The sequence below is a fragment of the Littorina saxatilis genome, linkage group LG2, assembly GCF_037325665.1.
Source record: "Littorina saxatilis isolate snail1 linkage group LG2, US_GU_Lsax_2.0, whole genome shotgun sequence".
NCBI lineage: Eukaryota > Metazoa > Mollusca > Gastropoda > Littorinimorpha > Littorinidae > Littorina > Littorina saxatilis.
Genome location: NC_090246.1, coordinates 38235062 through 38257426, shown reverse-complemented (window position 1 = coordinate 38257426; position 22365 = coordinate 38235062). Strand labels below are relative to the sequence as shown.

The 22365-nt window shown below is 44.6% G+C and overlaps 2 protein-coding genes across 2 annotated transcripts in view; one reads left to right on the top strand and one right to left on the bottom strand.

The window, feature by feature from the left end:
• The first annotated feature begins 6621 nt into the window (after positions 1 to 6621).
• LOC138952898 (uncharacterized) lies at positions 6622 to 9575 on the top strand. Its single transcript, XM_070324650.1, has 2 exons — positions 6622 to 7830; positions 8163 to 9575. Exons 1-2 carry the CDS (start codon positions 6622 to 6624, stop codon positions 9573 to 9575), a joined length of 2622 nt encoding a protein of 873 aa, XP_070180751.1.
• Positions 9576 to 11422: 1847 nt separating this feature from the next.
• Positions 11423 to 22365, bottom strand: part of LOC138958939 (retinochrome-like) — a 33698-nt gene continuing 22755 nt past the window's right edge. The window contains exon 7 of the mRNA XM_070330282.1: positions 11423 to 12882. Coding sequence (XP_070186383.1) covers positions 12637 to 12882 — 246 coding nt within the window. The 3' untranslated portion in view covers positions 11423 to 12636. The remainder of the gene's footprint in view (positions 12883 to 22365) is intronic.

Sequence of the window (22365 nt, the reverse complement as noted above, 5' to 3'; positions counted from 1 at the left end):
GTCCTAAAATATAGGTAGCCTACGTTTACAATAATTTGAAAAGAAATAACAAAGAGAACATTTGAGAAATCTGGTTGATAAAAGGGAAACTTGTGGTCTGAAATCGGGGGAGCCTCAAAAAGGGGTTCCACTGTACTTCATTAGTAAGGCGCGAGGAGAGTAGTCAACCACACACACACACACACACACACACACACACACACACACCCACATACACACACATACCCCCCCCCCCCCTCCCCTCGAAACCAGTGCCATGAATAGAAGACGTAGGAAAGGGGAATCATATTACAAATGAAGTACAAGCATTTCCAAGATTTTGAGCAAAGTAGTAGCTTTCTTTTACTGTAGTTAATCACCGGCCTTTTCTCCGGTACAGTTATTATTATTATTATACGAGAATTTATATCGCGCACATATCTCACCACAAGGCGACTCAAGGCGCACAGTACGAAATATGAGAGAGCCCTGAAATGCAGCCGCTTGGCGCAGAAGGGACAGCACTCTATATTTCGGGGGAAGCATGCTTGGTATTTTCGTGTTTCTATAACCCACCGAACTCTGACATGGATTACAGGATCTTTTCTGTGCGCACTTGGTCTTGTGCTTAAGTTTAGTAATAAGTCGCAACGGGAGGTACCAATGTGGTTTTTTTTAAATGACATAATAACTACTCTCAAAATGATTAGTTTACACAGTTATTAAGACTATCACGAAAGTGGTCGAAATATGTTGTTACTTCAATTCTGTCTGACAAAATATTAGAATCTTAATTGTCAGCTGTAAGTCATGCGGACGTTCTTGTAATCTTTTGCGTTTTGCGTCAAAACGTCGTAATAAATCCTGCACTGCATTGATAATACTGTAATACAAGCAACATTGTCGAAGACCGTGTCAAAGATAAGTTTTGTTTTTGAATGTGTTCATTTTTAGTGAACATCAAAATTGCTCTTATTGTAATTGTAACCTCTTTGATTAATAAGTTACAGAAAGTAATGTTACGTGTAGGATTTTGTACATGTATTTTACTTCAAAATGTCCTTTTCGTATGCATATTACGAAAGTTTTCCTTTTTTCCTTTACTAAGCCTAATAAATGTTTACTGCTGTGTTTTTGTGCCGAAAGACCCCAACAGGTTTAAAGATGCACACTCCAATTTAAGTACTGATGAAAAAAAGTGTTCTGATGTAAAAATGTTTTCCAGTGCTGCCGCTTGATGGATAGATAGCCTTGCAAAGCTGCCACACCCAAACACCTTCGGGGACTGACTCACCTGTTGGTCACCGGGGGCTGTGCGGACATAGAGTCCGCTGTATGAGACATGGTTAATCTATATTTCAACACGGAAACAAGAGACTGATGAACAAGTAGCCGCTGGATAAGTTTCACATCACGATTCGCGATCTTTCCACTTATCCGGTAAATGTTTATTTATGGATGTTATTCACGGACCACCTGGTGACGCACACTATTTGTTTCTAATATGCTAACTGCTAGGAAATGATAACAGACATGTCGAGAACATGATTTATCAGCATGAGCCGAATGCGATGAAGAAGATAATAAAGATGATCGTGAGCGTGAGTTTGTGTAGGTGGGACCCCAAAATAAATTTCTCATTTTAACTATTGCTTCACAAATAACTCAAGACAAACGTGACATTGCATGCTTTCTTGTTGTTGCTTTTTTTTTAAATGCCACGTGCAGACGCCGCTTATAATGTTGCAATGTTGTTGAACGCTTTGTATACGTTTCAGTTCAAAGACTTGGTAGTGAGTGACTGAGTGGGTGAGTGAAACGTCACAGGTACTTCGCTCTCGCCTTAAAGGGGCAGGCCTTCCCGTATAACCTTCTTCTTCGTTCATGGGCTGAAACTCCCTAGGTTTTTACGTGTATGACCGTTTTGACCCAGCCATTTAGGCAACCATACACCGCTTTGGGGAGAAGCATGCTTGGTATTTTCAAATTTCTATAACCCACCGAACTCTGACATGAAGTACAGGATCTTGTCCCTGCGCACTTGGTCTTGTGCTTGCGTGTACACTCTAAGGGGGATAAGGTATTAGCAGGTCTGCACATAAATCAACCTGGAAGATCGGAAACAAATCTCCACGCTTAACCCACCAGGCGCGGCAGGGATTAGAACCCACGGTCTTCCGCTTGGGAGGCCGGCGTCTTATCCACTAGGCCATTGCAACCACCTTCCAGTATAAACGATTTGGCTCCGGACCCTTTTCATGTCTGTTTAAGCTTTTGCTCCCCCTCTCCTCCATATGACACACGCCAACAAGTAAGCCTAATAGCCAGAATGCTTCTCGTGCAGTGTTGGATTTTTTTTAATGAACTCATTTCTTACAAACCACCATTTTGCAAAACAAAAAATTCCAACTTTGCACAGGAAGCACACATGCAGGCTGTTGATTTTTAGTATTTGTCAAAATGTGGGATGGTCTTATCCTATTCAAAAACCTGGGAGATACTGAGCAGAAGAGTTTTCACGGTTATGGCTGTGCATTGAAAGCATTACAGTACATCACAGTACATAACTTTAAAGATTTCTTCCTTCCCGTCCAACAGTCTTGTCAACTACAGTGGACCTGTCAAGTCTTTACGTGCGATAAGAGCATCCTTCCAATTGGACACATACCATAAATGTACACGCTTGGAGCTCTCTCGGTAGCGTGTAAATTTTTCCAGTAAATTACTCTTTTAACGACTTTTTGTGAAATCGATCCGTAAAGAAATTCTCACTCTGTACAGGAAGCAGCCAGGATGATGCGTTTTTGGTATGTGTCTGAGTGGAGGTATGTTCTTATCCCGTATACAAGCCTATCAAGATCTGAACATCATTCCACTTTGACACCCGGTAAAAATAACACTCTGGTTTAGTATCTGTGCAGAGCGGAATTCTTGGAGCAATAATGTTTATTTTTATTTTTAAGTATGTTATTTGTTTGGTTTTGGGTTTTGGTATGTTGCTGTTATGTTTTGTGTGTGTGTGTGTGTGTGTGTGTGTGTGTGTGTGTGTGTGTGTGTGTGTGTGTGTGTTTGTTTGTGTGTGTGTTGTTGTTTATGTTTTGATTTATCTATTATTTTGGAAGGAGGGGGGGGGGTTGAATTAATTTTGTAGCTGACATCTTTGTCAATCTAAAATATTGAATAATGAAAAATAAGCAACAACACTCTTGATCGAAGGCGATTGATGTTTGGTATTAGTTCAAGTCGGTGGCTGCTCTTATTTCAAGCAAAAACCTGACCAGATCTGCTGTTGTTTACATGATAATTTGGCTACACAGAAAGGAAGTTACCTTTCGTCGTCGTCCTGGACTTTTGGTGTAACTCGATTCTTGGCGATTGTGATGTTTTTGGGTTTAAGACTAAGTAAATCATTCTCCATGAGAAATATTCTCTAAAAATACGATGGGCAATACATGATTTAACATTCTTTTATCTTTTTGTCCACATCAGGTACAAATATTAACACTATTTTTATTATAAAAATAATCAGTTTTGGCCTTCTGCTGAAAAGCTGTCCCAAATGAGTTACGCCAAAATTCCGTGATGACGTCGCTTTACACTTTCGCTTCACATTTAACTCGAGACAACACGTGTTCTTGCACGTTTTTTCACAATACCATGTGAAGTGCAGAGGCGTTTTGCTAAGTGCAAAAAAACACAATAAGAACCACCGTTAAGGAGTGGTTAAATGTCTACACATAGACAAGCATCGTATTCGCTTCGATTTATAACGGACGTGACAGCATGAGTGGATGAGGGAGATGTTAAAGGAACGGCCCACTCAGATAAACATTTACAAAAACGATCTGCCCGGGATGTAACGTTTGACACGAGCGTCCATCCACTTGAACACCATTAAATTACATATTCCTACTCCGAATCACATGTAGCAGTTTACTCAGTCTAAAGTGCTAGGTCTGAAAAGGCTACCCGTCTAAGGGGAGCAACCCCAACTAAAAAAGTGTAAACGTAGCCATGGTAATGACGACGCACCCAGGGAGTTACCTCCCCTCATGCGTACCGCGTCACTACTGCTACTGACCACGTGACCCCTATCATTCGACACTTCAGCTTTCTTGAGAGCAGGTCGTGGATTTTTTGGCTCTAGTGGAAGTTCGCTGTTTGGTGTTTGCTTAGACACCCACCGGCACCCACACACCCGTCTCTTCACCCGCTGCACTGGTAGTTGGTGAGCTCGTTCCTTTTACTAGTTTGAACGTATTTTTCAGTAGCTACTAGAAAATTTTCGGCCACGTGTGGTCACGTATTTTTTGGTAGCCATTTTGGAATTTTGTCGCCATTTTGTTTGTCAGCATGTCTGACGGGGATAAAAAGCGCGGCAAGGCTGATGTGAAGGGAAAAATTAAACCTAAGTCTTCCTCTTCTGTCCCTAAGCCTATTTTGGTTGTTGTTTCCGACGCGGCTAACAATACTGTGTTGACGGTTCCGATTTCTGCCCCGAATGACCAGTCGGTTGCTGGGCAGTCTAATCAACCTACATGTACCGTTACTTCTCGCTCGCCTTCTCTGCCGCTTGCAGATTCGGCGTCTCTGGTTTCCTCGTTGCTTTCTTCGCTGGTGCCCGAGCTTCGCACGTTGGTGAGAGAAGAGATGGTGCGTTCTAAGCCTTCGACTTCCGTTGTTCCGTCGTTGGCTTCCTTCCCGCTTCCGGCTGTGACGCTGTCCTTGACGGGGGTTGTTACTTCTGCGTCTTCTACCGCTGTGGTTGGCGACTCAAGTAAGTCGGGCTGGTCCGTAGGTCCTCGTGAGACCGCTGGACGCTCCCTGCTGGGAGACAGCCCTTTTCGGCGGGTTCACGACCCGCAAACCCCTGTTCATTCTCACTTTGGCTTCGCGGAAGACCATCGTGTTCATGAGCAATGGCGGCATTTGGTTCAGGCTTCGCCGCTTCCGGCACTCGCCGGAAGCGCAGGTCCTCCGACGTACGCACCCGCTGGGGTCGTTTCCGGAGTTGACCAGCCAGTTCCGTCTGCTGCGCTTCCGGCACTCGCCGGAAGCATAGGTCCCCCGATGTACGCACCCGCTGGGGTCGTTTCCGGGGTCGACCGGACGTGGCCCTCCGGGCATTCGGCCTTCCGGCCGCCGTCCTCAGTGTCTGCGCTTCCGCTTTTCGCGGTCGCGTCTGATACTTTTCCGGCTCAGTCCGGATCTACTGCTCCTTCCGCTTCCGCTTCCTCTCGGGTGGCGGTCGCGGGGGGGCAGCACCAGCCCTTTGGGCAGGTGTTGTCTCAGCCCTGGCCGGGGCAGTCAGCGCTTCCCTCTTCGGTTGCGGCTTCGACTGCGGTTCCGGTTCCGGCGGCTGCGGGCATGCCGTCCTCTTACTCTTACCCTAGTCAGGGCATGAGTTCGGACGGTGTCGGTGTGGACGGGTTTCCGGTTTCCGGTTACGGTGTTCACCGCCCTTCTACCAGCAACGTGGACTTCGGTCCTTCGCAGGATGTTTCGGATTTTCAGTCCGTCGCCAGTGAGGTTGCACGTGTTGGTTATCCGGAGAGACTCAAAGTGGCCCTGGAGGCTGCTGCTGAGGTCACTTCGAGATATTTCGCGGAAGGGGCTTCGGTCGCTTCGGCTGCCGCTTCGGCTGCTCCGTCCGCGATGGCTGATTTTCGCTCTGGGAAGGAGGATGACTCATACTTCCGGTTTATGGAGTCTCCGTCCATAGCTTTTCAGCTTTCCCAGGTTTTGGCCAAGCCTTCTCCTTCCGGAAGCGGAATTCCTTCACTTCCGGTTCCACTGCTAGTGCCTCACGGCTCAGTTCCGGAGGTTGCTCAGCAATGGATGGCTTCGCCTTCTCAGGCTTCTGCATTCGCACTGTCTTCCCATAGACGTTTGGTTTTGCAGAAGTCTACCAGGAACTTGTTGGATTCGTTCGCTCTCCCGCGTTCATCTTTGACTGTTCCTCCGGAGATGATGGCCTTGTTGGCCAAGCCTATCAAGAAGGATGATGGCGTGCTCTTGTCTGAGAACACGCTGATCGCTTCTGAAGAGGCAGGGCGTCAGCAGCTGGAGCTTGCCTCCATTGCTGAGACTCTTATTCGGGCTCTTTCTCGGGCCCTCACTGATTCGCTGAATCCTTTCTCTCTCAGCGAGGATCAGGATGCGGATGACGTCTCCACTTTGTTGGCCGCTCTTGCGAGGGTCAATGAAGAACAGATGAGACTTTCCGCCGTGCACTATGCACACTCTGTCATGTGTCGTCGGGATCTCTTTCTGGCACACTCACAGTTCTCGGAGCAGGCAACCAAGGACACTTTGCGTGCCTCACCGGTCTTGGAGGGTTCCCTCTTCGGGCATCTCATTTTTGACGCCCGGAGACAGGAAATTCAGGCGAACAGGGACCAGCAGTTTTCTGACTTCTCCCTGCACAGCCTTAAGCAATCCAAGCAGTCTCAGCCTTCTCAGCCGAAGCAGGCTAAGGTTGCTGGCCCTCCCAAACCGGCAGACAAGGGTCGTGGACGTTCTTCTTCTCGGGGCTCGAGAAGACGACCGTCTTCCGGCAGGGGGAGAGGCGGCTCGGGAAGCAAGCCTCACCCCCAATGAAGTGCTCCCGATCTCCCCCCCACCCCGCCCTCCACTCTGGTGATGGCGGGGGGCCCTTCTCGGGCTCTTTCCCATTGGCTGGTCTCTGTACAGAGTCAATGGGTCGTGGGGGTCGTGAGGTCGGGCTTCCGTCTTCTCTGGAAAGATGGCAAGGCTCCTCTGGTCAGGCGTCCGCCGGCGTTCAGGCCTCCCTTCTCTCAGGAAGCCATTTCCGTCCTTCGGTCGGAAATAGACTCCCTGGTGCAGAAGGGCGCAGTGGAGAGGGTCCTCGACCACAGATCCCCCGGGTTTTACGGACGGCTTTTCGCCGTCCCCAAAGCCTCAGGGGCATGGCGTCCTGTCTTGGACCTGTCGTTCCTCAATACCTTTTTGAGGGAGATACGGTTCAAGATGGAGACGCCAGCGTCGGTCAGGGACTCTCTCCGCCCGGGGGATTGGGCGACCTCCATCGACCTGACGGATGCATATTTTCATGTTCTTATGCATCCAGCCGACCGGAAATGGCTTCGTTTCCGGTGGGCAGGTCAGGTTTACCAGTTTCGCGCCCTCCCCTTTGGCCTGTCTCTCGCCCCTTGGGTCTTCACCATGGTCGTGAGACAGGTCTGCGCGCTGGTGAGGTCGCGGGGTGTCCGGCTACGTGCCTACCTAGACGACTGGCTCATCCTGAGTCAGAGTCAGGCGGGGTGCGAGCAGGATACCCAATCGGTTCTTCGGGAGGCCAACATGTTTGGCTTCACGATCAACCGATCAAAGTCGGAGCTCACACCGTGTCAGACATTCACCTACTTGGGAATGTCTTTCGACACGGTGGCTTGGACTGTCCGACCTTCTCAGAAGAGGGTGGACAAGCTCCAGGCGTGCATACGCTCCACTTTGCCTCTCCCGAGGGCTTCCCTGCGGACTTTGGCCTCCATCTTAGGGCAGATGGAGTCCATGGCTCTCCTGGTCCCCTTGGGGAGGGTCCACAAACGTCCTTTTCAGCTGGCGCTGAAGCCGTTCGTGGACTCTCCCACGGTGGATTGGAATGCCCTCATCCCTCTCCAGGGATGGTTCCAATCCGCTACCCATCCGTGGCTGGACACGGAGTGGGTAAGCAGGGGCGTGCCGATAGCCCTTCCTGCCCCAGACTTGGACCTGTTCACGGACGCGTCCTTGGTGGGGTGGGGGGCTCACACAGACCGGCTGACTGCGTCAGGTCTGTGGTCGGCAGATCAGAGGATGCAGCACATCAACTTGCTGGAGCTAGAAGCCGTGGCTCTAGCTCTGGACAAGTTCCGGCCCTCCCTTCAGGCCAAGCATGTTCGTCTGTTTACAGACAACACGACAGTGGCAGCTTACATCAACAAGCAGGGAGGGTCGCGGTCTCCGTCGCTTTCGGCCAGGGCCTGCGAGGTCCTGATTTGGTGTTCAGAGCATCAAATCAGGCTTTCGGCCAGGTACCTGCCCGGAAGCTTGAACACTCTGGCGGACGCGCTCAGCCGCTCCGACAGAGTGCTTCAAACAGAGTGGACCATCACTCACGGAGCGCTGGATCGTCTCTGGTCTCTTGTGCAGAAACCTCAGGTGGACCTTTTTGCCACCAGGTTCTCGAAGAGACTACCAGTGTTCGTCTCACCATTCCCGGATCCCGAGGCGTGGGAGACGAACGCGATGGACATTTCCTGGTCAGGCCTGGAGGCTTACGCGTTCCCGCCATTCCAGTTGCTCACGCGAGTTCTCAGGAAGGCGGAGCAGGAGGGCCCGTCCCTCCTGCTGATCGCTCCTCTTTGGCCGTCTCAGCCGTGGTTCCCGGACCTGCTGAGACTCGCCCAGGGCCCTCCTATTCCTCTCGCACTCACGCGAGGAGAACTGGTACAGCCTCACACCGGCAGCCTCCACGCAGAGCCTCAGATGCTGAATCTTCACGCGTGGAGGTTGTGCGGTCTTCTCTGAGGCGCAAAGGGGCATCAGATCTGACCATGGACCTGGTAGGACGCTCGCACAGAGCATCTACCTCGTCCGTATATGAGTCACATTGGAGGGCCTGGGTTTCCTGGTGTCACGAGCATCAGCTGGATGCTACGGCGCCCCGCACGATGCACGTGGCGAACCATCTTGCTTTCATGTCCTCGCAGGGAGCTTCAGCTGCCTCGTTGAAAGTAAGAAGATCGGCCATCTCGGCGACCCTACGCCAGTTAGGTCGCTCTATAGATGTTAGTGGCGTGATTGCTGGAGTCATCAAGGGCGCTTCCCTTTCTGACGTCAAGACTCGTACGCCCGTTCCTAAGTGGGATCTCTTATTGGTCATGGAGTTTCTGCGCTCAGCGGATTTTGAACCTCTCAGAGATGCCAGTTTTGCGAATCTTACACGTAAGGCCCTTTTCCTTTTGCTGCTCGCATCGGCACGAAGGGGCAGTGAGATCCACGCTCTTTCCGGTAATTCGGACGACATTTCCTTTGAATCAGATGGGTCCGTTACTTTGCGGTTTCGACCTGAGTTTCTTGCGAAAAACCAGGCTCCCGAGCGAGCTTCTCCTTTGGTCCATGTCAGGCCGTTGTCCACTATTCTGGCTCCGAATGACCCAGACTTAGTAAATTGCCCTGTTAGAGCTCTTCACATCTACCTTGCCCGTTCTCAGTCACTTAGATCCGCAGCTCAAAAGCTCTTGTTTATTTCTCTCAATACGGAGAGACATAAGGATATAACTAAGACGACTCTGGCCCGGTGGGTGTCGGCGCTCATTAAGCATGCTTACGAGTGGAGCCGCCATAACGAAGGAGGGACACAGCCTGTCCTTCCTCTGGAATCAGCTCGGGCTCACGAGACGCGAGCTTGGGCGTCTTCCTTGGCCGTGTTACGATCAAGAAGACTGGAGGAGGTGCTACACACCGCATACTGGCGTTCCGAGGATGTCTTCATGAATTTTTACCTGCGTGACATCTCGGCTCTTCGCCAGGATGGATCTAGAGCTTTACCTGCCATGGTGGCAGGTGGTCAGCTCTTGACAAGGATTTGAGAGTGAGTTTGAACTTTTTCTTTCCCACCGCCTTGTTGTAGTAATCTGCTACATGTGATTCGGAGTAGGAATATGTAATTTAATCGAAAATTTTATTGTAAATTTTCATTTAATAAATATACCTACCCGAATCACATATCGTAGTCCCTCCCACCTACCCCGCTTATGATTTGGAGATGTTATTCTTCGAGTCGAATGATAGGGGTCACGTGGTCAGTAGCAGTAGTGACGCGGTACGCATGAGGGGAGGTAACTCCCTGGGTGCGTCGTCATTACCATGGCTACGTTTACACTTTTTTAGTTGGGGTTGCTCCCCTTAGACGGGTAGCCTTTTCAGACCTAGCACTTTAGACTGAGTAAACTGCTACATGTGATTCGGGTAGGTATATTTATTAAATGAAAATTTACAATAAAATTTTCGAATAGACTGTACCTGCTTTCTGTACATAGTAGACATTAATAGCCAACTTGCACAATACCCCGCTTGAATAGCTCGACGGTGCGAAAGATAAGGAAGGTTACTTCCCTGCGGGCAAACGTTTTGCTCTCACAAGCGCTGGTGCGGTTCTCTGGTTTGTGTAAAAAAATAAAAAATTAAACCTCGATCGCCTTTCCTTTGTGCACGGGCCATGCTTGGGTACTTTGAACGAACTTTAGGATTATTCTCGCGGCTATCATTGCTGCAGCACACTGTTCACATTGAAAATTCACAATTTTCAAGGCGAAGTGTCCGCATTGAAACGCAACCTCTCACAGAGCTATCCGGACATGCCCGCATTTTGCGGCAGATCTCGCAAGGCCACGCAAGTTAACGCAGATTTATCGCGCGATTTGGCGGCGCAGGCCGATAGGGCAAGTCGCCTATTATCGATTAATTTCGCAGATTCACATAGATGTTTTAACATCAATACAAAACAATTCCCAATCTACACATAAAGCAGTCAGCCTGTAGATGTTTTTTTTATAAGACCTGTCCAACTTAAAGGATCGATGCTCTTATCTTATTCAAATAAGTGAAAGGATCGATGCTCTTATCCTATTCAAACAAGTGAACGAATCGGTGCTCTTATCCTATTCAAACAAGTGAAAAGATCGATGCTCTTATCCTATTCAAACAAGTGCAAGGATCGATGCTCTTATCCTATTCAAACAAGTAAAAGGATCGGTGCTCTTATCCTATTCAAATAAGTGAAAGGATAGGTGCTCTTATCCTATTCAAACAAGTGCAAGGATCGATGCTCTTATCCTATTCAAACAAGTAAAAGGATCGGTGCTCTTATCCTATGCAAACAAGTGAAAGGATCGATGCTCTTATCCTATTCAAACAAGTGAAAGGATCGATGCTCTTATCCTATTCAAATAAGTGAAAGGATAGGTGCTCTTATCCTATTCAAACAAGTGCAAGGATCAGTGCTCTTATCCTATTCAAACAAGTAAAAGGATCGGTGCTCTTATCCTATGCAAACAAGTGAAAGGATCGATGCTCTTATCCTATTCAAACAAGTGAAAGGATCGGTGCTCTTATCCTATTCAAACAAGTGAAAGGTTCAGTGCTCTTATCCTATTCAAACAAGTGCAAGGATCGATGCTCTTATCCTATTCAAACAAGTGAAAAGATCGGTGCTTTTATCCTATTCAAACAAGTTAGAGGATCGAAACTCTTTTTCTTTGTTAAAAAGATATAGGATCGATACTCGTACTCTTATCCTATGTAAGTTAGTTAGAGGATCGTGGCTATCGATCTGTGTAAACAAGTTATATGATCGATACTCTCATCCTATGTAAACAAGTGATTGAGTCGAACCTCTAACGCTACATTGTATGTTAAAATGTTGAAGGACCGGTGCTCTTATCCTATCATGTAAACAAGTAATAGGGTCAATCCTCTTACCCTATGTTAAATGATTGAAAGTACCGATGCTCTAATCCGATGTTAGGAAGGATAGATCATTCCATGTAAAAAGCAAAGGACAATATCTTTAAAAGACTTGGTAGTGGGTGGGTGAATTGAAAGTAAGTGAAAGGAGCGGCCTACTGCAGATGGCTATATATCAGCATGACAAAGGTAGCTTCACTAATAGGAGTGTAGTACATCAAGGTGTGATGAAGACAATTAGAAGAGATCGTGTTCGTATCAGACATGGATTCGGACATCTCCGCTTTGACGGATATTGCCAACAGCTTTCAGCTTTGAATCGTAAGAACAACAGATGTTTGTGCTTCTGATACTGTTGTGCACATGCAAATATACATGTTGGACACAAACACAGTTCGTTAATGAAGCGTCCGAATGTAAAATGCTCGTGCTAATGATGCAAAAAGTGAGCATCTGGACATATAATGGCTATCTAAATAATTATGGTATATAATGATTACTATTCGTGACGAGTAGACAAAACATCCACAGTGTTCCGTTCTTTTTTAACTGGAAAGATATGAGTACAACACTGCAGTCAAAAATATACGTTTTCTTTCAGTTTAAGAATGTGGAGATAAACTGTGTCTCCAAGAAGCAGGTGTAAAACCACAAGACCATGCGAGCAAACATGTCAGCCATTGTGGTACTGATGTAAGGTTTTCTACTCAACACAATCTACCCTGATGGCGGCCGATCTTTGTATTCGCCTACAACTTTTTCTTTTCTTTTTTAATGAAACAGCCTTCTTTTTTTCTTTTTTAACTTTAGTGAGAAATTGTTAATAAATATATAGCTCTGTTCGTCTTGTCTTTCTGCCTTGTATTCCTTTACTTCTTTTTCAACCTAATCTCGCCATTTTCTGCACAGAGCTTTTACTTTCTTTTCATTTTCAGAAAGAGCTTTCCTTGGGAGAAGTAGAGGCGGGTGCATATTTTGCGTTGAAACAAACTTTTCTTCTTGTTCTTCTTCTGTAATTTTCGCTTCCTTTCTGTTTCATCTAAATCTCTCCGGGCTTTTTTGAAAGAGCTTTCCCAAGGTTAGGAGTGTGTAGAGTGGGGGATGGAAGGAGGTTCTTTATTTTGCTTTGTCCTTCTCCTCTCTTTGATTTTCCTCTTTCAATATTTTCTTTGTTTTACGGCCTCGTCACTCTGCTTTCTCAGAGGTGCCTTCAGCCCCAGCGCCAATGACGGAGAAGTATCCAGCCCTGCATCGGTTGTTGGCCACGTTGTAAGCAAGGGGGTAGAGCATGGTCACAAACTTGCAGGACAGCGGGGGGATGCAGGCAGCGAGCATGGACACTCCCCCAGTGTTGCCCACCATGGCCCATATGCACAGCAAGGCGAAGGGACCCCATCCTGCCAGCACCAGCGCCACGAACGTCAGGCACAGCTGCAACAGACACACACACACACACACACACACACACACACACACACAAAAAGTGTAAGATTTCAAAGGGAAGAAACAGATAGTGACTAACTTAGTGTTTGTGTCCCCAGACCTATGGTCTATTTGGGACATAACGTGGTTAAATGCTAAGCAAAACAGATACGTCTCAGTGACTCGTATAGGTCCAATTCATTCTTCTTACTCGGCGTGACGTTATCAAATGGATCGGCTAGCTTTAGCCCTAAGGGGCACAACTCCGCTCATACTCTCTTCGCGACGCCATATTGGATGCCGTCTTTGTTAGTTTTCTTCATTGCACTCTTGTTCTTTTTGCGTATTTCACTGTGTATGCAGACAAAATGAAGAAAACTGTGCATGCATGAGTCCAAAGGGGATCTGCCTTTTTAACACAACAGCACAACATAACAAGTCGCGTAAGGCGAAAATACAACATTTAGTCAAGTAGCTGTCGAACTCACAGAATGAAACTGAACGCAATGCCATTTTTCAGCAAGACCGTATACTCGTAGCATCGTCAGTCCACCGCTCATGGCAAAGGCAGTGGAATTGACAAGAAGAGCGGGGTAGTAGTTGCGCTAAGAAAGATAGCACGCGGCTTTTCTGTACCTCTCTTTGTTTTAACTTTCTGAGCGTGTTTTTAATCCAAACATATCATATCTATATGTTTTTGGAATCAGGAACCGACAAGGAATAAGATGAAAGTGTTTTTAAATTGATTTCGACAATTTAATTTTGATAACAATTTTTATATATTTAATTTTCAGAGCTTGTTTTTAATCCAAATATAACATATTTATATGTTTTTGGAATCAGAAAATGATGGAAAATAAGATGAACGTAAATTTGGATCGTTTTATAAATTTTTTATTTTTTTTTTACAATTTTCAGATATTTAATGACCAAAGTCATTAATTAATTTTTAAGCCACCACGCTGAAATGCAATACCGAAGTCCGGGCTTCGTCGAAGATTACTTGACCAAAATTTCAACCAATTTGGTTGAAAAATGAGGGCGTGACAGTGCCGCCTCAACTTTCACGAAAAGCCGGATATGACGTCATCAAAGGCATTTATAAAAAAAATGAAAAAAACGTTCGGGGATTTCATACCCAGGAACTCTCATGTCAAATTTCACAAAGATCGGTCCAGTAGTTTAGTCTGAATCGCTCTACACACACACACACACACACACAGACACACACACGCACATACACCACGACCCTCGTCTCGATTCCCCCCTCAACGTTAAAACATTTAGTCAAAACTTGACTAAATGTAACAAGTCGCGTAAGGCGAAAATACAATATTTAGTCAAGTAGCTGTCGAACTCACAGAATGAAACTGAACGCAACGCAACGCAGCAAGACCGTATACTCGTAGCATCGTCACTCCACCGCCCGTGGCAAAAGCAGTGTCCGTGGAATTGACAAGAAGAGCGGGGTATTCGTTGCGCTGAGAAGGATAGCACGCTTTTCTGTACCTCTCTTCGTTTTAACTTTCTGAGCGTGTTTTTAATCCAAACATATCATATCTATATATTTTTGGAATCAGGAACCGACAAGGAATAAGATGAAAGTGTTTTTAAATTGATTTCGAAAAAAAAAGTTTGATAATAATTTTTATATATTTAATTTTCAGAGCTTGTTTGTAATCCGAATATAACATATTTATATGTTTTTGGAATCAGCAAATGATGGAGAATAAGATAAACGTAAATTTGGATCGTTTTATAAATTTTTATTTTTTTTTTACAATTTTCCGATTTTTAATGACCAAAGTCATTAATTAATTTTTAAGCCACCAAGCTGAAATGCAATACCGAAGTCCGGGCTTCGTGGAAGATTACTTGACCAAAATTTCAACCAATTAGGTTGAAAAATGAGGGCGTGACAGTGCCGCCTCAACTTTCACGAAAAGCCGGATATGACGTCATCAAAGACATTTATCAAAAAAATGAAAAAAACGTTCGGGGATTTCATACCCAGGAACTCTCATGTCAAATTTCATAAAGATCGGTCCAGTAGTTTAGTCTGAATCGCTCTACACACACACACAGACAGACAGACAGACAGACACACGCACATACACCACGACCCTCGTTTCGATTCCCCCTCGATGTTAAAATATTTAGTCAAAACTTGACTAAATATAAAAAGTAAAGCAAGAATACATTATTATATTCATTTATTTATTCTTTATCTCAAATTACCATGCAGACAGTGCACCAAAATTCACAAGACTGATAAAGCTCTCAAGACAGGCAAATGAGGTACAATGCAGCTCAGGTAACTACTGCAAAGTATAATTTTCAAAGCATCCTATCACAGTGTTCACTCTAAAGGCACAACCGATGGACAATTGTTGATTAGCGCACTGCACACAGCAAAAAATAACCAGTTATAATCGTCTTCTCCGCTCAGTAACTTCCTTCCAGTTGTCACCCTGATGGTAAACAACTTTAGGGATCCTAAAGTGTGCCTGCTGACTGCAGTTTTTGGCCACACAACGTGTCATTTTCACTTTTGTCGAGTCGCCACCCAACGCTCAAGCACTGTCAGAGATCGTGCAAGGCATCCAACATGGCGGCGGATGACCAATTCCAGAGAGTTACGACCCGTGATTCTCATACCGCGCGCGCCGAGTAGAAATGCTGTTGTTAACTTGAGTTTCTGCAATGGGCCTATAGCGGTCAGACTGAAGTGTCTTCTATATATATATACGACTTGTGTCTGTCTGTCTGTCTGTCTGTCTGTGTGTGTGTAGGTGTGTGTTTGTGTGTGTGTGTGTGTGTGTGTGTGTGTGTGTGTGTGTGTGTGTGTGTGTGTGTGTGTGTGTCCGCGATGCGCGGCCAAAGTTCTCGATGGATCTGCTTCAAATTTGGTGGGCATATTCAGGTAGACCCCGCACAGAACCTGGTCGATGAGAATTTTCAACACGTGCTCTCAGCGCGCAGCGCTGAACCGATTTTGGTTTTTCTGTAGATCCACTACATCCATTCCCAGTAACTCTTCCTTATCTTCTCCAGTGTTTTGCGCGTTTATCTCCCTTCCTTCGTGTGGCGTCAATCCATATTCCCGTTACTATTTTTAGAATGTCACTGCACGTTACTATTTTTAGAAGGTCACTGCACTGCCCAGAACGCTTTGCTTGCACCCGTAAGTTGTTCTCACTGTAAAAGTGCAAAGGTCGAATCAATTTATAGCCATGCGAAAAATACACTGTCATCAATCTCTATATATTTATAGATATAGATATACATATATATATATATATACGGCTTCTCTGTGTGTGTGTGTATGTGTGTGTGTGTGTGGGCAACACCTGTGGATTGTAGAGTTCTGTTTGTGATGTGGTCTGGCGGCTTTGGTGTGTCAGTATGTTCTGGCCTAACTTTGAGAAACCATATCAGTTATTATAGGGCTTAGAGATAAGCTCTAAATTTCTCAATCCTCTTTGAATGGACTCCAAAGGTGATTGTGGTGTGTCGGCACTCGGTTACATTCGGCGTCGTCGACAGGGATGGGACTCATGATATGTTCAGAAATGGCATTATGGCCACTGATTCATTTTCGTGCTGTTCCCATTCCACGAATCTGGGAGGGACCTAAGCTTGGCGGGTCCATGGTTCGCAACGACAAAGTTCATTCAAACGGGGGCGGGTGTGACAGGGAGACTACCGTCGCCCTTCACAGCAGACTCTGCAGAGTTGTTCGCCTTAGAAGTTGTGAGCTATTTATAGCTCGCAAGGCAACACCTGTGGATTGTAGAGTTCTGTTTGTGATATCCTAAATATTCTGCATCAAATTTGGTGGGCATATTCAGGTGGACCCCGGGCACAAACTCCCGGCGAAGCCGGGTATTCCTCTAGTACAACATATCTCTCTTATCGGGAACAAATACATTAGTGTCACTAAGACAGTGGGACAAAGGGATCCCACCCTGTTATCACTAGTGTATGTTCGTGCGTGCGTGTGTGTGCGTGCCTGCATGCGCGCGCGTGTGTGTGTGTGTGTGTGTGTGTGTGTGTGTGTGTGTGTGTGTGTGTTTGTTTGGGCGTGCGTGCGTGCGTGCGTGCGTGTGTGTGTGTGTGTTCTTCTGTCCTGTTTTTTACATTTAGTCAAGTTTTGACTAAATGTTTTAACATAGAGGGGGAATCGAGACGAGGGTCGTGGTGTGTGTGTGTGTGTGTGTGTGTGTGTGTGTGTGTGTGTGTGTGTGTGTGTGTGTGTGTGTGTGTGTGTGTGTGTGTCTGTGTGTGTGTCTGTGTGTGTCTGTGTGTGTCTGTGCGTGTGTGTGTGTAGAGCGATTCAGACCAAACTACTGAACAGATCTTTATGAAATTTGACATGAGAGTTCCTGGGAATGATATCCCCGGATGTTTTTTTCTTTTTTCGATAAATACTTTTGATGACGTCATATCCGGCTTTTTGTAAAAGTTGAGGCGGCACTGTCACACCCTCATTTTTCAATCAAATTGATTGAAATTTTTATAAAGCAATCTTCGACGAAGGCCGGACTTTGGTATTGCATTTCAGCTTGGTTGCTTAAAAAGTAATCAATGACTTTGGTCATTAAAAATCTGAAAATTGTAATAACTTTTTTTTTAATATAAAACGATCCAAATTTACGTTCATCTTATTCTACATCATTTCCTAATTCCAAAAACATATAAATATGTTATATTCAAATTAAAAACAAGCTCTGAAAATTAAAAATATAAAAATTATGATCAAAAATAAATTTCCGAAATCGATTTAAAAACAATTTCATCTTATTCCTGGTCGGTTCCTAATTCCAAAAACATATAGAAATGATATGTTTGGATTAAAAACACGCTCAGAAAGTTAAAACGAAGAGAGGTACAGAAAAGCGTGCTATGCAGCACAGCGAAACCACTACCGCGCTGAACAGGCTCGTCAGTTTCACTCCGTTTTGCACAAGCGGCGGACTACGGTCATTGTGAAAAAATGCAGTGCGTTCAGTTTCATTCTGTGAGTTCCACAGCTTGACTAAATGTAGTAATTTCGCCTTACGCGACTTGTTTCTTTGTTGTGTGACAAAAAAACTGTGCTCACAGCTTCTTCGTGTATTGTAGTGAACACTTATGTTATATATGTTCCAAGAAAAAAGTGTCTTTGTTTGGACTGTGAGTAAGAGATGCATTCAAGACATCATTGATAGCACAATGGACTCTTAAAATGCATTTTTTGTTTCCAAGCTTCACGTTCCAACACAATATCAAGAACTTGCTAAGTGCGATATTAAAACTAACAACAATGTGTCCTTAAACCTGTCAAAACCAGCAAACAATAGAGGACATCACGTAGAGGAAGAAGAACAAAGCATGCACTTTGCGGAACTCATGTCTAAAGAACTTGCCAAAAACGACACTGGAACTAGCAGCGATGTGTCATTGACATCTTCAGAACCAGCACACACAAAAATAGAAGAGATAATGTGGATAACAAAAACAAAGATCGTGCGTTACACACTTTCGCAGATTCCGCAATAAAGATCAGGGGAGGAAATAAAATTAATAGTGGAAATAGAACTGTTGTAGCTACTTTTGTTTGTTGATATATCAAATACTAATAGAACTTTGCTCTTTACTCCTCCACAACCGTAAAACAAATGTCGAAATAATGTAGCAGAAGAGAACAGATTGTAGGTTGCAAAGGCAGCACGTTTCACAATAAAGTTCAAGAGAGAAAAAGAAATTGACACTGAAAATAGCAAAACATGTTTTGATCATTTAAATCTCGTCAAGAAAGATACGAGGGTACCTTCCTTCTTCGTTCATGGGCTGAAACTCCCACGTTTTCACGTGTATATCGGTTTCTTCTTCTTCTTCTTGTCGATCACGTATATCGGTTTTAAACCCGCCATTTAGGCAGCTATACGCCGCTTTCGGGGGATGCATGCTTAGTTCATTCGTGTTTCTATAACCCACCGAACTCCGACAAGGATTACAGGATCTTTACCGGGCGCACTTTATATAGTGCTTGCGTGTTCACACGAAAGTGCGATAAGGTACTAGCAGGTCTGCTCATTACTTGACCTGTGAGATCGGAAAAATCTCCATCCTTGACCCGCCAGGCGCGGTCGGAATTCGAACCATCGACCTTCCTTTGGGGAGGCCGGCGTCTTATCCACTAGGCCATAACGAGGAATGAGGGCGTGACAGTGCCGCCTCAACTTCCACTAAAATCCGGAAATGGAAAAAAGGAACAAAATTGTCTGGGGATATCATCTGGAAGATTTTGTATGTAAAGTTTCATGAAGGTCGGTCCAGTAACCCCCCCCCCCCCCCCCGCATACACACACACACACACACACACACACACACACACCACCACCACCACCCTCGTCTCGATTACCAGTCTATGTCAAAACATTTCGCCAAAACTTGAGTAAATGGAAAGAAGTCGCGTTAGGCGAAATTACTACATTTAGTCAAGCTGTCGAACTCACAGAATGAAACTGAACGCACTGCATTTTTTCACAATGACCGTAGTCCGCCGCTAGTGCAAAAGGCAGTGAAAGTTACGAGCCTGTTCAGCGCGGTAGCGGTTGCGCTGTGCTGCATAGCACGCTTTACTGTACCTCTCTTCGTTTTAACTTTCTGAGCGTGTTTTTAATCCAAACATATCATATCTATATGTTTTTGGAATCAGGAACCGACAAGGAATAAGATGAAATTGTTTTTAAAACGATTTTGGAAATTTAATTTTAATCATAAGTTTTATATTTTTAATTTTCAGAGCTTGTTTTTAATCCGAATATAACATATTTATATGTTTTTTTAATCAGAACATGATGAAGAATAAAATAAAAGTAATTTTGGATCGTTTTATAAAAAAATAATTTTAATTACAATTTTCAGATTTTTAATTACCAAAGTCATTAATCAATTTTTAAGCCTCCATGCTGAAATGCAATACCGATGTCCGGCCAAAATGTCAATCAATTTGATTGAAAAATGAAGTTGTGACAGTGCCGCCTCAACTTTTACAAAAAGCCGGATATGACGTCATAAAAGACATTTATCGAACAAATAAACAAAACGTCTGGGGATTTACTACCCAGGAACTCTCATGTAAAATTTCATAAAGATTGGTCCAGTAGTTTAGTCTGAATCGCTCTACACACACACACACACGCACAGACACACACACAGACACACACAGACACACAGACACACACACACACACACACACACACACACACACACCCCCACACACACACACACACACACACACACACACACATACATACACCACGACCCTCGTCTCCATTCCCCCTCTATGTTAAAACATTTAGTCAAACCTTGACTAAATGTAAAAACCATTCAAAACCAACAAAAGTAAACAGCGATAATGAAGAGAGAAAAAGAAACAAGTCGCGTAAGGCGAAAATACAACATTTAGTCAAGCTGTCGAACTCACAGAATGAAACTAAACGCAATGCAATTTTTCAGCTAGACCGTATACTCGTAGCATCGTCAGTCCACCGCTCGTGGCAAAGGCAGTGAAATTGACAAGAAGAGCGGGGTAGTAGACTAGTTGCGCTGAGAAGGATAGCACGCTTTTCTGTACCTCTCTTCGTTTTAACTTTCTGAGCGTGTTTTTTTATCCAAACATATCATATCTATATGTTTTTGGAATCAGAAACCGACAAGGAATAAGATGAAAGTGTTTTTAAGTTGATTTCAAAAATTTAATTTTGATCATAATTTTTATATTTTTAATTTTCAGAGCTTGTTTTTAATCCGAATATAACATATTTATATGTTTTTGAAATCAGAAAATGATGAAGAATAAGATGAACGTAAATTTGGATCGTTTTATAAAAAAATGATTTTTTTTTACAATTTTCAGATATTTAATTACCAAAGTCATTAATTAATTTTTAAGCCACCAAGCTGAAATGCAATACCAAAGTCCGGCTTTCGTCGAAGATTGCTTGGCCAAAATGTCAATCAATTTGATTGAAAAATGAGGGTGTGACAGTGCCGCCTCAACTTTTACAAAACGCCGGATATGACGTCAACAAAGGTATTTATCGAAAAAAGAAAAAAACGTCCGGGGACATCATTCCTAGGAACTCTCATGTAAAATTTCATAAAGATCGGTTCAGTAGTTTGGTCTGAATCGCTCTACACGCACACACACACGCACACACACACACACACACACTCACACACACACACACACACACACACATACCACGACCCTCGTTTCGATTCCCCCTCTATGTTAAAACATTTTGTCAAAACTTGACTAAATGTAAAAAGAAAGACCGTACTTGCACACTTCGCCATCCATTTCATTCGAGTACGTGATATTGATGCTGGAAAAAGAATAACGTTCAGGAGAGAGCAAAAATGGATGTTGCTGTCTCATTGTTACGTTCTATACAAAGTACGTCAATGGCTGGCAAAAACGCTTCTGCTGTTAATGTTACTGGCGATCTTGTTCTCCACCGTTACAAAACCAACGGCAACGAAAATAGGAGAGATTGTATAGAGGGGGAAAAATGCTATTTTCTCTCATCTCAGTTTACTTTTGTTGGTCTTAATGGAATATAGAAATACGCCCGTCACTTTTTTGACGAGAGAGGGGGGGAAAAAAACAGATACAAAGGCAATAAGATCGTATCTTTTCCGTCGAAGACCAAATTTATGTACCTTTTAGGACAGTGTCATGAAAAAGAACCTATTCACACATTGTCTGATAGCTGCACGATTCGCAGAATATCAAATTTGGTTTTCACTAAAAACATCTTTTTTTTTAAACATAAGAAAATAACAATCCGATTTTACAAACCGTCTATGCTTCAAAATAAGTCTGGCTGAGTAGGAACCGCCTGAAAATGAATTGCTCGTTTTACCAAAAGCAATCTGTCATTAAAATACTTACAATATTAAAAACACAACTAAAACCCTCCACTGCAGGTAGCTTCTGGAAGGTAAACAAGAAGGAAACAAACCACTATGAATAAAATCCACACAAAAGTGAATCAGATGCGTCATTCAATCTTATTCTGTTGGAATCAACAAGAACTCTTGAGTTCCAACATGCTGAAAGATATTGTAACCTTACTCCCATGTGGATGATTAACTTGCGCCTTTTGCCTCTCTCTCTCTCTCTCTCTCTCTCTCTCTCTCTCTCTCTCTCTCTCTCTCTCTCTCTCTCTCTTCTTCTCTCCTCTCTCTCTCTCTCTCTCTCTCTCTCTCTCTCTCTCTCTCTCTCTCTCTCTCCTCCCTCCTCCCTCCCTCCCTCCCTCCCCCCCCCCCTCTCTCTCTCTCTCTCCACCCTCTCTCTGTCTCTGTCTCTCTCTCTGCGTGCGTCCGTGCGTGTCAGTGTGTGTGTGTGTGTGTGTGTGTGTGTGTGTGTGTGTGTGTGTGTGTATGTGTGTGTGTATGTGTGTGTGTGTGTGTGTGTGTGTGTGTGTGTGTGTGTGT

Bases quoted from the DNA above. Each gene is read 5' to 3' on its own strand.
- LOC138952898 (XM_070324650.1), top strand. From the start codon at position 6,622: ATGGCGGGGGGCCCTTCTCGGGCTCTTTCCCATTGGCTGGTCTCTGTA. The intron at 7,831-8,162 runs GTGGCTCTAGCT...TTTTGCCACCAG, and splicing joins ACTTGCTGGAGCTAGAAGCC to GTTCTCGAAGAGACTACCAG.